General features: G+C 42.2%; 1 protein-coding gene across 1 annotated transcript in view; it reads left to right on the top strand.

Moving 5' to 3' along the window:
* The first annotated feature begins 1,788 nt into the window (after positions 1-1,788).
* Positions 1,789-16,820, top strand: part of cenpu (centromere protein U) — a 55,915-nt gene continuing 40,883 nt past the window's right edge. The window contains exons 1-3 of the mRNA XM_060927899.1: positions 1,789-1,928; positions 13,025-13,127; positions 13,242-13,467. Of these exons, the coding sequence (XP_060783882.1) occupies positions 1,881-1,928; positions 13,025-13,127; positions 13,242-13,467 (377 nt within the window). The 5' untranslated portion in view covers positions 1,789-1,880. The remainder of the gene's footprint in view (positions 1,929-13,024; positions 13,128-13,241; positions 13,468-16,820) is intronic.

Genomic DNA, 16,820 nt, shown 5'->3' with positions numbered 1-16,820 from the left:
CTTTTGGCCATATAGTGTTTCTTCGATTCTCAGTCCAGATCAGTTTACTATGATCGCCCACAGTACATCTATCTGCATGAAGTAAGACCTAATACATCTATACTATAGTGGTAACAGTAGAAGTACTTCATTATCATTACAACCATCCATCCATCCATCCATCCATCCATTATTTGTTTGCTTATCCTGTGCAGGGTCGCAGGCAAGCTGGAGCCTATCCCAACTGACTATGGGCAAGAGGCGAGGTATACCCTGGACAAGTCACCAGGTCATCGCAGAGCTGACATATACGGTCAATTTAGAGCCACCAATTAGCCTAACCGCATATCTTTGGACTGTTGGGGAAACCGGAGCACCCGAGGAACGAAACCCACGCAGACACGAGGAGAACATGCAAACTCCACACAGAAAGGCCCTCGCCGGCCGCTGGGCTCGAACCCTAGGACCTTCTTGCTGTGAGGTGACAGTGCTAACCACTACACTACCATGCCGCCCCACAACTACTTAATTGATAACCCCCCCAGGCAGTTTTCATACCTATCTTCCTTACAGTTTAAGTACTAAACTGGCTCATTGTTTAAATGGCACATTTCAGTTTCATACTTTGATATAAAAAACAAAACCAAGAATGACAACCCTGGCGACTTGTCCAGGGTGTACCCCGTCTTTCGCCCGTAGTCAGCTGGGATAGGCTCCAGTTTGCCTGCGACCCTGTAGAAGGATAAAGTGGCTACAGATAATGAGATGAGATGAGATGAGAATGACAACCTTTGTTGTTAGTTGAAATACTACAGACAAATGGCCAACATGTGCTTACGAGTGAGTTGTGTGGTTTACAATGATCTGCTAAGGCTACACTACCGTTCAAAAGTTTGGGGTCACCCAGACAATTTTGTGTTTTCCATGAAAAGTCACACTTTTATTTCCCACCATAAGTTGTAAAATGAATAGAAAATAGAGTCAAGACATTTTTCTGGCCATTTTGAGCATTTAATCGACCCCACAAATGTGATGCTCCAGAAACTCAATCTGCTCAAAGGAAGGTCAGTTTTATAGCTTCTCTAAAGAGCTCAACTGTTTTCAGCTGTGCTAACATGATTGTACAAGGGTTTCCTAATCATCCATTAGCCTTCTGAGGCAATGAGCAAACACATTGTACCATTAGAACACTGGAGTGAGAGTTGCTGGAAATGGGCCTCTATACACCTATGGAGATATTGCACCAAAAACCACACATTTGCAGCTAGAATAGTCATTTACCACATTAGCGATGTATAGAGTGGATTTCTGATTAGTTTAAAGTGATCTTCATTGAAAAGAACAGTGCTTTTCTTTCAAAAAAAAGGACATTTCAAAGTGACCCCAAACTTTTGAACGGTAGTGAACGTGCTGTGGTTACTGGAAAAACATAGACACAGACAGCTCATTCAAATGTCCACTGCTTCTGGAAATACTCAAGCTCCCCACAGAGCCTGCCAGCATGCTTTCCCTTTGTGCATCAGCAGGTGGCAACAGTGAGCTCTGGCGGAAGAGAGGAAATATCGGAGCGATCCATTTTTTCTTAAAGGGGGGGTGGAGGTTTAATCATATCGCGTTGTAAAACTTTTAACAACTTAAATTTCACAAGCCGTAATTACTAGGTATTATTATCCTGTTTTGAAATAGAAATACACATGTATCTGGATATAAATGTATTTTGAATGAGATGTTTTATTCAATCAGTTCTTTCCATCTCCCCTTCTTACAAATGATGGTATTTCGAAAAATAATCTAAACACATCGCGGGAAATACATGCGGAAGTCAGGAAAGATGGCTGCTGATGGCTAACGGAAGAAGCGCTCGTGTTTTGTGACGATTTGGCTTTTATTCAGCAGTAAAGATGAGTCGCTTGACAAGATTGTTGAAAACTCTTCAAAATGAAGCCAAGGTTGATACGTTTTCGTTGAGTAACACGGCAACAAAATCTTACCAAATGTCTTTTTAATACCGCAGCGGTGTTGTAAATCGGTTCTGATGAGTCAGAAAGTGACAGTAGTTCTTTTTATATTAACCTTCCTCTAGTGTTCGGGTCGGTACCGACCCGTTTTTAGGTTTAGCATGCATAAAAGTACTACATAAATTTGTTTATTGTATCAAGACTTTTTGACTTTGTCAGGAACTTCTATTTAAACAAAATAAAATCCAACAAAATAATTTTACTAAATTTATAAAATGCTCTGGTGAAAATTGTGACCTTTGTGTTGTTAGGGTCAATTTCAACCCAGTTAAAATATAAGATTATAAAACAATAATAAATGCCAAAACTGAAATCATAAACACACAATCAGCCAACAGCCAGCTCTTCCTCCAACCACTCGAGCTTCAGTCGGGCTTTTCTCTTTGCCTGTTTGACAGAACAAACAAAGACAGACATGTCCAGGCATAGACATCCTAATACATAGACATCCTAATACATAGACGGAGCATCCAGGGGCGCAGATAGGATTTTTGAACTGGGGGGGGACTGAGCTGTCAGCAAATGATTCCATTTTGTGTGTATATATACACTACCGTTCAAAGGTTTTGGGTCACTTTGAAATGTCCTTATTTTTGAAAGAAAAGCACTGTTCTTTTCAATGAAGATCACTTTAAACTAATCAGAAATCCACTCTATACATTGCTAATGTGGTAAATGACTATTCTAGCTGCAAATGTGTGGTTTTTGGTGCAATATCTCCATAGGTGTATAGAGGCCCATTTCCAGCAACTCTCACTCCAGTGTTCTAATGGTACAATGTGTTTGCTCATTGCCTCAGAAGGCTAATGGATGATTAGAAAACCCTTGTACAATCATGTTAGCACAGCTGAAAACAGTTGAGCTCTTTAGAGAAGCTATAAAACTGACCTTCCTTTGAGCAGATTGAGTTTCTGGAGCATCACATTTGTGGGGTCGATTAAATGCTCAAAATGGCCAGAAAAATGTCTTGACTATATTTTCTATTCATTTTACAACTTATGGTGGTAAATAAAAGTGTGACTTTTCATGGAAAACACAAAATTGTCTGGCTGACCCCGAACTTTTGAACGGTAGTGTGTATACATGTTATTTCACCTCCCTCACTGCCATCACCAGGAACTACCTGCAGGCCAGGACAATGATAACATTTTAACATAGCCTATGGAAATCCAAAGTTTACACATTATCATCACGCACAGAAATTGCAAAACTGCAAAACTAGTTTTAAAACCGCTAAGTTCCAACTGTTAACCATAGCGAGAGGCTGGGCTACGTGTGTGTAAAGTGTAAACCAGTGCATCCTGACTTTCTAACTATGCCTGTGTGTTGCGTGAGCGGCAGTCAGTCAACAACTCTTCGCAAAGTTTCCTTATGAAACAATATGCTCGCTGAAATTATGGCAGGGAACGCCAGATTAAACATTAAAACTGCCTTCTGAGCACTGTATCTACAGGCTGCCACCGAAAGAAGGAGGCTACCAGAAAGGCATCTCTACTCCGTACGATTTTACTTTCACTACGACATTACTTTGAACAGACTATCAAAAAATTGCAAGGTGATATGATAAAGTAAGGCACAGTTTACTTAGTCGTTTTTTTTTTTTAAACGATGCAATCGTTTTCTGCCTTTTGGCACCCTTCATCATGCCGCATTGGGGTCCTGAACTAGGAGGAGCTGTCCCTGATATGCCTGTCAAACTTGTGGGTAACCATAGCAACCAAGCTTGAGCTCGCAACCTGTGCAGTCTGCGCAGTTGCAACTATGTATGTACTGCTGTGCACCTCAATAAACCGAATGGTAATTAGTCTTTTGATTTTTCCGTGAGGTTTGCCTTATGCAAAGAAAGACAGCATAGACGTTTTTTCCTCCCTATAAGTGGGGGGGACCGAACGAGGTGAATTTAAATCTGGGTGGGACGAATCCCCCCCGTCCTCCCCTCTATCTGCGCCCGTGGGAGCATCCCAATGTAAATTCTAAAAGCACTGACGAGACGCGGGGCCGCCATCTTGGAGTGGTGATCCGCTGCACTCAGTGTAATACTAAATACATTAGATATAAACAGCTTAACGTTTTTCTATCGGCTACAACCACCAATCTGTTGCAAATAAAATGCGGTTTTAACAATCTAAATCCATTATAATGATTCAAATGTGTGTATGTTTTCTTTAAATAGATTAAGAACATATCAAAGGGGAAATTCATCTCATCTCATTATCTGTAGCTGCTTTATCCTGTTCTACAGGGTCGCAGGCAAGCTGGAGCCTATCCCAGCTGACTACGGGTGAAAGGCGGGGTACACCCTGGACAATTCGCCAGGTCATCACAGGGCTGACACATAGACACAGACAACCATTCACACTCACATTCACACCTACGCTCAATTTAGAGTCACCAGTTAACCTAACCTGCATGTCTTTGGACTGTGGGGGAAACCGGAGCACCCGGAGGAAACCCACGCGGACACGGGGAGAACATGCAAACTCCGCACAGAAAGGCCCTCGCTGGCCACGGGGCTCGAACCCGGACCTTCTTGCTGTGAGGCGACAGCGCTAACCACTACACCACCGTGCCGCCGGAAATTAATCTAGTCAGTGAATTTATAAGAGCCTTTTACATCCTTCAACACAATCTGACCCCCCTTCAGCAAAGCTGATGTATTCAGGTTGAGTGGGGCACTTTGTTTGGTATGTAGGACAATGTGTGATGACCATATATTGACCACAAACTTTTTTTTTTGTTTGTTTTAAGGCATATCAAAACATTTATTTATAACAAATTAATGTCAAACATAAAAAATATAACAATGTAGTAAATAAAAAAGGTAGTATATGAATAAACATTTAATAACAATGTATATAATATTAGCATACAACATTAAAACATCACTCGTGAAACCACTACCTGATGACGATTTAAGTCTCTTAGCTCCTTCTCAGCTCTGGTAATGTACTATTTAAAAAAAACAACAAATAGTACGGTAATGTTAAATCTTACTTGTGAAAAGTAATCCCCCTGCTTCTCTTTGAAATGGTTCACTCGTTTGAGCAGGAGTATGCTGAGCACCAGCCTGGCATCTTGTCTTCTTCAGTCGTGCAGTAATAGACGGTACTTTTTTTTTATTATTATTTCCCAAAACATTCAAAATACAAACAAATAGAGCACCATATATATATACAGATCCAAAAACATCAAAATAGTAAAACACAGACATAGCAATAAAGTAAAAAATATGAACAAGAAAGGGGTTACTTAACTATCTTTACATATGTTAATCGAGTAAATCAAAGTCATCCAAAAAAGATATAAAATAACCAACATCCTTATTTTCAACTAACTTTAGAGATTTGGCAAAAAGCTTGAGGTCATTCTTCCAGTGTGTAACATAAGGTTTAGTTTAAAAAAAAACGACATTTGTGAATAAAATGTTTACCTAAAAGTAGTAAATTATTAATACCATATTCAATTTTGTTATTATTTAAAAACACTCCAAATTTAATTTATTTAATGGATAAAGGGGCAAACTGAATCCCCCTAGACTAATAGACGGTATCTTGATATCTCGCGCTTTCTCACCACTCCAAGATGGCGACTGTATTTCTCGCATCAGAACAGCCAACTCTCCGTCTATGTATTAGGATGTCTATGTGTCCAGGCATGTAAGGCCAATTGAGTTTAGAGTTGGTGACTTGCAGAGTACACATCTCCAATTTACAGCATGCAACAATGAGAAGAGGACTGAATGTAAGCCAAGCTCTGGATCATATCTTTGCTGATAATGAGGCAGAGGACACAGAGCAGTATAGCGATGGAGATGAGCAGGTCTCTGAGGAGGAAGATGATGTGGTGTTTCAACCGGAAGACACAGACACATCTGATCAGTCTGATGAGGAGGTCACCGGTGCTGAAGCTGCTCCTGCTGAAACATTCAGATCCAAAAGTGGCAACATCTGTTGGAGCTCAGTACCTCCTGACGTACATGGCAGGACAGCTGCTGCAAATGTCATCAAAATGACCCCTGGGATCACAAGGTTTGCTGTGACGAGAGTAAGTGACATCAAGTCATGTTTTGATCTGTTTATGCCATTGTCACTAAAAAAAGTCATACAAACCTTGAAGGAAAAAAAGTCCATGGCAACATGTGGAATGACATTGATGAGGGATGCCTACATTGGTGTTCTTCTCCTTGCTGGAGTGTACAGATCCAGCAATGAGGCCACTGATAGTCTCTGGGACGCATCGACAGGCAGGAATATTTTTTGAAAAAAAAAAAAGACTTGTTTTTTGCCCTTTTCTTGAAGTAAATATATATGGGTCGAAATTGACCTGAAACACCATAGATGTTACTATAGTTGATAATATTAAAATTAAAATCTTTTTTTTTTTTTTGAACATTTAAGAGATGTGATCTAATACCCCTCAGTAATAGTCAGGTAACAGAACAACCTTTTATTTGTTTACATTATTCTCTTGAGGTTCATTTGACCACTTTTTTAGATTGAAAACGAGGGGTATGCTGTTAAAAGAAAGGCCCAGGGGCCACAACCAAAATATTAAAACCAATCTTTTGATGGATAAGGGAGCCTAACAAGGTAACCAAGAGGTCAGAAACAAATTGGATGATAAATAATTGTTTTTAGGGTATTTTATGGCTGATTTATGGAACGGGTCAAAACCGACCCGTTAACATCAGAGATAGTAACAGAAAGCTAACACCAGAGGAAGGTTAATGCGATCTTTCTGTTCTAGAGTAGTGGTAATGTTTCTATGGTAACCGCCAATAGCGGTAATCACCAATAGTGGTAACATTTCTATGGTAACAGCCTATTCACAGACGCGTGTAAGGCGGGTACTGTTTTTATTCATTTAAATTCAGTAATAAGTGGAACTTAGGAAGTGTGATGTTTAAAGCAGATCTGATATGGCGAAACTTTCTGGAAAGAGATGTTTGTTTAAACATTTATGGAGGGACTCTCAGGTGCTTTGTAACAGTCTGAGGAAATGGGGAAAGTCTTCAGAAACTCAGTGATTTGAGAAAGCAAAGGAAAAAACAAACTGAGCTGATCAGGGATTCGTTCTTTTGACTTTCTGCCTTTCAATTGTCTGTCTATAAACACTAGAGCACTGACTCTCAGTCAGTCCTCGGTCCATCCCAGCTCCTCGCAGAAATGGCAAAAAGCTGAGTGCTGATTGGCTCACGGACATGTCAGTCAAACTCTGCAAGCCAATGGCTGTAGGAACGAGCTGCAACTTTTTGGTCTTTCCAGAAATGCTGGCTTACTGAACTAATGACACGAACAAATCTCATCGCATTCATCTCTAGCCGCTTTATCCTTCTACAGGGTCGCAGGCAAGCTGGAGCCTATCCCAGCTGACTACGGGCGAAAGGCGGGGTACACCCTGGACAAGTCGCCAGGTCATCACAGGGCTGACACATAGACACAGACAACCATTCACACTCACACCTACGGTCAATTTAGAGTCACCAGTTAACTTAACCTGCATGTCTTTGGACTGTGGAGGAAACCGGAGCACCCGGAGGAAACCCACGGGGAGAACATGCAAACTCCGCACAGAAAGGCCCTCGCCGGCCACGGGGCTCGAACCTGGACCTTCTTGCTGTGAGGCGACAGTGCTAACCACTACACCACCGTGCCGCCCACAAACAAATCTTTTGTAAATAAACTATATAAAAAAAAAAATTTGTTGAAAGAAGTGAACTTGAATTTCTGACACTATTCCGTGAGCCCTGACTTTCGATTTAAATAGTCGTTTTGGAAGTCAAAATAAACTCTTGGCATCCATTTTTTTTCCCCAACAAAAACCACTTGAACACAATATGTGGTGATAGCAACCTCCAAATGTACTCTGAGGAGGACGGCAAGGCAGGAAAAGGAATCTGTGGCTTGTTTTTCAGTAAAAACCTGCCTTTTTTTTTGCTTATCCACATGACAGCAAATAACAATTGTAACATCTCCAACATGGCTTCCTCAAGGGGAGATCTACTATAACTCAACTTTTGGAAGTCTACCATAGTATACTAGACTCTGTCGCTAGTGGCAAGGAGGTCAATGTAGTTTACCTTGACCTAAGGTACCTCATCAAGTGCTTCTGCATAAGCTGGATTTGACGGCACACTACTCTCTTGGTTTAGGAGTTGTCTTACTGACCGGAATCAAAGAGTCGTCACTGATGGCTGCTTTTCTAACTGGCTTCCCGTGACGTCTGGTGTGCCACAATGGCCTATCCTTGGCCCAATCATGTTTCTTGTCTACGTAAACGATGCTCCCGACTACATCTGCTCTAACTCCACTATCGCTCTTTTTGCAGATGACTCCAAATTATATTGGCCGTTCTGATGCTTCTCCAACAAGACCTGGACTGTCTGTACAAGTGGAGTCAAGACTGGAAAATGGATTTTAACGGAACCAAATGTAAAGTGCTGAAGATCTCCAAGAAGAAAACTTCAACAACCATCAGGAACTACACCCTAGACGGCCGACAGCTTGAAAGTGCATACTTGATCACTGCATAATGTCAAGTCAAGTTTGTTTGTATAGCGCATTTAATAATAGACATTGTCCCAAAGCAGCTTTACAGAATCTGAATAACCCAAGACATGAGCCAGTTTTATCCCTAATCTATCCCCAATGAGCAAGCCTGTGGCGACGGTGGCGAGGAAAAACTCCCCCAGACAACACGAGGAAGAAACCTTGAGAGGAACCAGACCCAAAAGGGAACCCATCCCCATCTGGACACAATAGACAACATGACTATAACATTAACAGTTTTAACATGACGTCAGTTTCGCTGATGTCACAACTCTTCATTAATGGAAACCTGAGTGCAAAACTGCCCATGACAACCGCAATCCCAAAGTCAGCAAACCAACTGTCGTCCTCAGCCATAAAAGCATTACTGTAAGTGTCCAGAGTGACTTTCAACTGTCCATATGGGGCCGTCCTCTATAGGAGCGATGTGATGAGGCTCCAACCAGACATGGGGCATAATGGTCTCCAATGATTTGTCCTGGTCAAAGCACGTAGAAGTCACTGTTTCTAAAGGAAACAAAGTTATTGGTCTCCTTAAGAGAGTCTGCTGGGACATACGAGACTCAAGCACCGGAAAGCTGCTATACTGTGCGCTGGTCCGACTGAAACGAGAATATGGTAGTAGTTTGTGGTCACCTTACGCTACTAAGCAGGGCTTTCCACTAAGGCTCATACTAGCCAGCCATGACAAATAAGTAGCCAGCCGGGGGGAGTAAACACAAAATAAACTCCTGTGCACGCAGTTCCCAGGATTAAATGTATTTTCCACAGACCATTTATTTATTCACTTTACTCAGATACAAAGTAAAATGGCAGTAAATCTTCTCTTTTCTTGCGTATTGCATCATGAGGCGTTCCTGGCTTGTAAATCTCTTATTTTCGGTGCATGACACATTCACGCAGCTGAGCATGCTATGAATTAACAACGACAACGGTTTGTAGTGGCGGCTACACAATTACACGCTCGACGAACATTTCTCCATTTGTGTATGAAAATACACTCCAACTACTCAGTTTGGTTTCATTTACAACCAATGGTGTCTTTTGATGCCAGCACGTAATTGAACGAGAGAAGACTGGTTTACCGGAGACAAAATAAGCGTCATCTCTGCTTCTGTTCCCTCCGACAGCCCCGACACACTACTGCCTCCGCCAAGTGCGTGCGTGTGCACACCGCATGTTGGGACCACGGATGAGTTACTCTCCCTTGATCAACGAAGTCGGCGGGGAATTTGTGGTTATTATCGGTACAAACAGTGCGAATCACAACTTAAATGAGTGCGGTTTAGTTTGACATTATTGTCAATCTGTTAGATAAACATGTAATTTTATTAAAATCGAAAATTAATATTTAGAGCCTGTGGGCTACAAAAATAAGTCATTAAAGTAGCCGGCTGGACTTAATTGTGTAGTCAGCTGTATGGCCGGCAGCCGGCGCTTGTGGAAAGCCCTGCTAAGCATCGAGCCCTCTTAGAGAACGTCCGGCGAAGAGCAACTAAATTCGTATTGAACTATCCTCAAAACATGACATAGAGAGAGAGAGACTAATTAAACTTAATTTATTGCCTTTAGAATATCATGGAGAAATATCAGATTTACTTCTATTTTTCCAAGTCCAGAAATGGCCTACTGATATTAGAAACCACCTGCGTACTTTTGAACCGTATTATCGTACATGTAATTATGACCTCAATAACTAATAATTTTATTTGTGAACATAATCAGGATTACTATAGGAAATCATACTTTGTCAGGACTGCTGAATTGTGGAACTTGTTGCCATCTAGTACGAAGGAAATTAACCTAATTACTGCTTTTAAGACCAATCTAATTAATATTTATTTGTCTAAGCGAGGAACTTCTAGTCCTCCAGGTTATATATTAATTTAGCGAGATATACATTTTACTCTATTGCCATATTCTTATTTACTTGTATATACTTTGAGTATATTCTTAAAGTGCATATTCTGGACCAATTTCGTGGGTTTTTTTATATGAAAGTATGTCCCTTTACACACTCATCCGGAAGGGTAATTTTGCACAAGGCCATCTGTCTACAGCAGAAAAAAATAAAATAACAAAACGCGTCTGGAAAAATCCCAAGGGAGTCTGGAGCCAGATTCGTGACGTTATCTGCGGAAGCGCCAGCAGGCTGCGAGAGCTTTGCACGGTTTCAGTGCACAGCCTGTGTAGACCAAGCGCTCCCATTTCTCTCTCATTGTCCGGTCTTTTGGGAAGCGATGAGTACTAATCCCATCAAGATTGGTGTTGCTACACCCTCCTACCATATGATACATCTGTTAACCATTTTAATAGTTACACGATAACATTGAAGAAATTTGCAGAAAACCACCAGGTCGTTTTCTCATAAACAAACCAGCGCTGACGTAGGATTCAGAAGGAGGCGTCCCGCACGCGACGTCACGAAAATCAATGTTTCCTGGGAAATCCAAATGCCAAGTTTTTTCAGAGGCGGACCAATTCACCTCAAATGGCTCGATTTCAACTGAATTTTTCTGGTATTGTGCAAGGTAAAAAAAAATTGCAGAGAATGCAGAATGTTACAGATATTTGACCAAAGTTTAATATAAAATAGGAGAATTATATTGATCTTGCTCCTGAATTTACCCGTGATATGCACTTTAATGTGTGTAGTATTGTAGGGGGTTAGATTGCAATTGGGACGCAAGTTCTGTTTCTTTCCCCCGTCACCCCCCGTTTTAGTCTGAGGTTAATAATTGTTTTGTTTTGGGGTTTTTTATTTATATTGTAATGTATTTTTGGTGATGAATTCATTAAATTAAAAAAAATTAAATAGAAAACAAGAGACCAATGATGGAGCAGCTCTGTATAACTGCTATAACATTAGTCACAGGTTCCCAAACCTAGTTCTGGGGTTCCTACTGTCCTGCACGTTTCAGTGTTGTTCCTGCTCTAACACATACTTCCACACAGAAAGGGCTGTTCATTTAGTGGATTAATCAGGTGTTCACACTAAAATGGACAGGGCATGAGGTACTCCAGGAGCAAGGTTGGAAACCTGTGATGTAATTGATAACAGGAACTTGTCCCGTGGACATTCCGAGACATTAACTGGAACTATAAATGGTTAAAAAGCACGCAGAGTCGTTAATTAATAAAGACCAAATTTGCAATTCACTGTAGTGTAAGAAGAATAAAACATTCCAGGATGTGCTGTTGCTGGAAAATAATCAAGTTCACTATAATACTAGTGACTCAGCTTCACATCAGGCTGCATCACAACATCCTGTCACTGGTTATTTTTCCGATAATAGCCCACACCCAAGTGTTTCCTTCCTTACTATAAGGTATCGTAGTTTGAACATTCTCACTCCCATAGCTCCACATTACTACAGACTGCTATTATGCATCTCTGCTTGCCTGTGTGACATCCAGAGCTGGATGGACAACCATCATCTGAAGCTCAACCCAGGCAAGACGGAAGTAATCTACGTTCCTGGTCCATCCTTTCCACCCCGGACATCACCATCACCATCCCTGGGGGACATCTCTGGGTCAGTTTCACCCAGTGTGAAGAACTAAGGGGTCGTGTTCGACAACAAACTCTCCTCAGCAGTGACCCGGATGTGTAGATTCCTTCTGTACAACATCCGAAGGATCCGCCATTTCCTCACCACCTATTCTACTCAGCTCCTGGTCCAAGCACTGATCCTCTCCCATTTGGACTGCTGCAACTCTCCTTGTTGGCCTTCTAGCTTCTGCCATCAGACCCCTGCAGCTCATCCAGAATGTTGCAGCTTGCCTGGTCTACAACCTCCCTGGTTCTTCCCATGTCACCCGTCTGCTTGCTGATTTGCACTGGCTACCTATCACAGTTCACATCAAATTTAAGACATTGGTGCTGGCTTACCAGACTCTCAAGGGGTTAGGTCCAGCATACCTCCAGAGTCTGAGCCGCCCCTGCACATCAGCCAGATCCCTATGCTCTGCTACTACTGGTTACCTGGCCCTTCCTCCTCTCCGCTCCTGCCCAGCCCGCTCAAGACTGCTGTCTGTTCTGGCTCCCTGCTGGTGGAATGACCTTCCCATAGAGGTCAGAACTGCCGACTCCCTGACCACCTTCAAGCACAGACTGAAGACTTGCCTCTTCAGGCTGCACCTCTCCCCTGCTTCCCTACCCACTGTGTAACTGGGTTTTGGTCTTGACCAACCCAGGTTGTGTACCGTCTGGTCTGGGGTTAGCTGTTTGAGTTCTCTATTTAGTTGTACTTTGTATGGTTGGTTTGTTTCCTTGGCTGTTTGAGTATTGGTACTTCAACAGAATATTACACTAGGTACTGCTGTCACTTGTTCAGTCGGCACTAGAACTTTCTTGTCTAGAAGTTCAGCACTTCATGTACGTCGCTCTGGATAGGAGCATCTGCTCAATGCCATATGTCTGACCTTATTTGTTTAGCTAATGTTCTGTCTTATGGCTTGTATCCTGCGCATTTCCAGAGTGGGAGTGAGAAACAGAACGATTTGTCATCGTCAGGAAGTCTGGACGTGTCCTCAATAGAGAAAGCCAGCTTCCTTCAAGGAGAGGAGTATTCTTCCCATGGCAAGTGCACCATTCATCTAATGAGCAACCTCCTTAAAAAAAAAAACAGCACTAGTTACACTATAACACAACTTGCCAGTCAGATCATCTCAAAATTGTGTTTGGTTTGTTCAGGTAACCCTCTACACAGCACTGCTCTGGAAGACGAAAGCAGAGCTGAACCTGATCATCGACACAAAGCCACAGCAGGGAAACAAGTCAGGGAAGGAAGACAGAATGCGGTCCAAGGCAGGGCAGATACGCCAAAGAGACCTCCCTGTACTGCACAGCAGAAGAAGAGCTCCAAATCCAGAGGGAATCAAAAACCACCAGAGCAGATGGACCACGCACTGAAGTCTCGGTATTTAAAAATCTTCCTTTACTTTGTATTCTTGACATGTTTGTCAGTAACCTCGATCGCTTTGATGACTAATAACTTTCAGTCATAATCAATGAATCGATTATATTGCATATGGATAGGGTTGGGTATTGAAAGGGTTTCATTCGATACCGGTGCCAAATCGATATTTTCAAAACGGTGCCGGTTCCTAAACGGTATTTAAATCGGTACTTTCAAAAAAAAAAAAAAAAGCAGCACACTCACACAGAATTTGTAATGAAGCAATGACTTTTTATTCCTAAGGCCAAGTCCAAGGTCAAATTGAACAACAACAGATTACTTTAAATCCCTTAAATAATTAAATAAAAAAGATAAAAGAAAACAAATTCACATTGTACTGTACTTCAACAACTGTACAGTACATTAACTTATTCTAATGACTAGCAATGCCAGTGCACATGGAGCAGGATAATGAAATGCCAAATGTTCCATGAAATGAAAGGCGTAACTAGAAAGACCACAAAATATAAATTCATTTAAAATATCAATTAATTCATGAATTTATTTTGAACATGCCACGTAATGCTGTTGGCGGCATGGTGGTGTAGTGGTTAGCGCTGTCGCCTCACAGCAAGAAGGTCCTGGGTTCGAGCCCCGTGGCCGGCGAGGGCCTTTCTATGCGGGGTTTGCATGTTCTCCCCGTGTCCGCGTGGGTTTCCTCCGGGTGCTCCGGTTTCCCCCACAGTCCAAAGACATGCAGGTTAGGTTAACTGGTGACTCTAAATTGACCGTGAGTGTGAATGGTTGTCTGTGTCTATGTGTCAGCCCTGTGATGACCTGGCGACTTGTCCAGGGTGTACCCCGCCTTTCGCCCGTAGTCAGCTGGGATAGGCTCCAGCTTGCCTGCGACCCTGTAGAAGGATAAAGCGGCTACAGATAATGAGATGAGACGGACGTAATGCTGTTCTCATAAACTCCGCATTTAGGACTATTGTTATTCATATGCTAAGCTGTTTTTTGCTACCGACTAAACGGCAACATTTCATAGGCTTCCAACCAGAGTTGAACGCATTTAATGCGATTGATTCGTTGTGCCTTCTTAACGTGTACAACACTTGCTCATCAAATATGACTTACCTAACCTGTCAGCCTGACAAACGCATTTTCACACAAGCTGTGAGACTGCATCTGTGCTACTCGAAACATTTACGCCTACATTTAACAATAGGAATTACAACCCCGATTCCAAAAAAGCTGGGACAAAGTACAAATTGTAAATAAAAACGGAATGCAATGATGTGGAAGTTTCAGCTCATCTCATCTCATTATCTCTAGCAGCTTTATCCTTCTACAGGGTCGCAGGCAAGCTGGAGCCTATCCCAGCTGACTACGGGCGAAAGGCGGGGTACACCCTGGACAAGTCACCAGGTCATCACAGGGCCGACACATAGACACAGACAACCATTCACACTCACATTCACACCTACGGTCAATTTAGAGTCACCAGTTAACCTAACCTGCATGTCTTTGGACTGTGGGGGAAACCGGAGCACCCGGAGGAAACCCACACGGACACGGAGAGAACATGCAAACTCCGCACAGAAAGGCCCTCGCCGGCCCCGGGGCTTGAACCCAGGACCTTCTTGCTGTGAGGCGACAGCGCTAACCACTACACCACCGTGCCGCCCGTGGAAGTTTCAAAATTCCATATTTTATTCAGAATAGAACATAGATGACATATCAAATGTTTAAACTGAGAAAATGTATCATTTAAAGAGAAAAATTAGGTGATTTTAAATTTCATGACAACAACACATCTCAAAAAAGTTGGGACAAGGCCATGTTTCCCACTGTGAGACATCCCCTTTTCTCTTTACAACAGTCTGTAAATGTCTGGGAACTGAGGAGACAAGTTGCTCAAGTTTAGGGATAGGAATGTTAACCCATTCTTGCCTAATGTAGGATTCTAGTTGTTCAACTGTCTTAGGTCTTTTTTGTCGTATCTTCCGTTTTATGATGCGCCAAATGTTTTCTATGGGTGAAAGATCTGGACTGCAGGCTGGTCAGTTCAGTACCCGGACCCTTCTTCTACGCAGCCATGATGCTGTAATTGATGCAGTATGTGGTTTGGCATTGTCATGTTGGAAAATGCAAGGTCTTCCCTGAAAGAGACGTCATCTGGATGGGAGCATATGTTGCTCTAGACCCTGGATATACCTTTCAGCATTGATGGTGTCTTTCCAGATGTGTAAGCTGCCCATGCCACACGCACTAATGCAACCCCATACCATCAGAGATGCAGGCTTCTGAACTGAGCGCTGATAACAACTTGGGTCATCCTTCTCCTCTTTAGTCCGAATGACACGGCGTCCCTGATTTCCATAAAGAACTTCAAATTTTGATTCGTCTGACCACAGAACAGTTTTCCACTTTGCCACAGTCCATTTTAAATGAGCCTTGGCCCAGAGAAGACGTCTGCACTTCTGGATCATGTTTAGATACGGCTTCTTCTTTGAACTATAGAGTTTTAGCTGGCAACGGCGGATGGCACGGTGAATTGTGTTCACAGATAATGTTCTCTGGAAATATTCCTGAGCCCATTTTGTGATTTCCAATACAGAAGCATGCCTGTATGTGATGCAGTGCCGTCTAAGGGCACGAAGATCACGGGCACCCAGTATGGTTTTCCGGCCTTGACCCTTATGCACAGAGATTCTTCCAGATTCTCTGAATCTTTTGATGATATTATGCACTGTAGATGATGGTATGTTCAAACTCTGCAATTTTACACTGTCGAACTCCTTTCTGATATTGCTCCACTATTTGTCGGCGCAGAATTAGGGGGATTGGTGATCCTCTTCCCATCTTTACTTCTGAGAGCCGCTGCCACTCCAAGATGCTCTTTTTATACCCAGTCATGTTAATGACCTATTGCCAATTGACCTAATGAGTTGCAATTTGGTCCTCCAGCTGTTCCTTTTTTGTACCTTTAACTTTTCCAGCCTCTTATTGCCCCTGTCCCAACTTTTTTGAGATGTGTTGCTGTCATGAAATTTCAAATGAGCCAATATTTGGCATGAAATTTCAAAATGTCTCACTTTCGACATTTGATATGTTGTCTATGTTCTATTGTGAATACAATATCAGTTTTTGAGATTTGTAAATTATTGCATTCCGTTTTTATTTACAGTTTGTACTTTGTCCCAACTTTTTTGGAATCGGGGTTGTAGCATGCATCAGTTGTTTAGCAGTGTTAAAAAAAAAAAATACTCACTTCAAGAGTAAATGCTGCTATTATCATCATCCAGTATGTCCACGCTAGCTGGGCTGGGAGCGCCATCGCTTGGGCTGGGCATAGGGACTCCTACGTTGGA

Source organism: Neoarius graeffei, chromosome 8, assembly GCF_027579695.1.
Source record: "Neoarius graeffei isolate fNeoGra1 chromosome 8, fNeoGra1.pri, whole genome shotgun sequence".
NCBI lineage: Eukaryota > Metazoa > Chordata > Actinopteri > Siluriformes > Ariidae > Neoarius > Neoarius graeffei.
The sequence above is the reverse complement of the archived record's forward strand: the minus strand, read 5'-3'. Positions and strand labels throughout refer to the sequence as shown.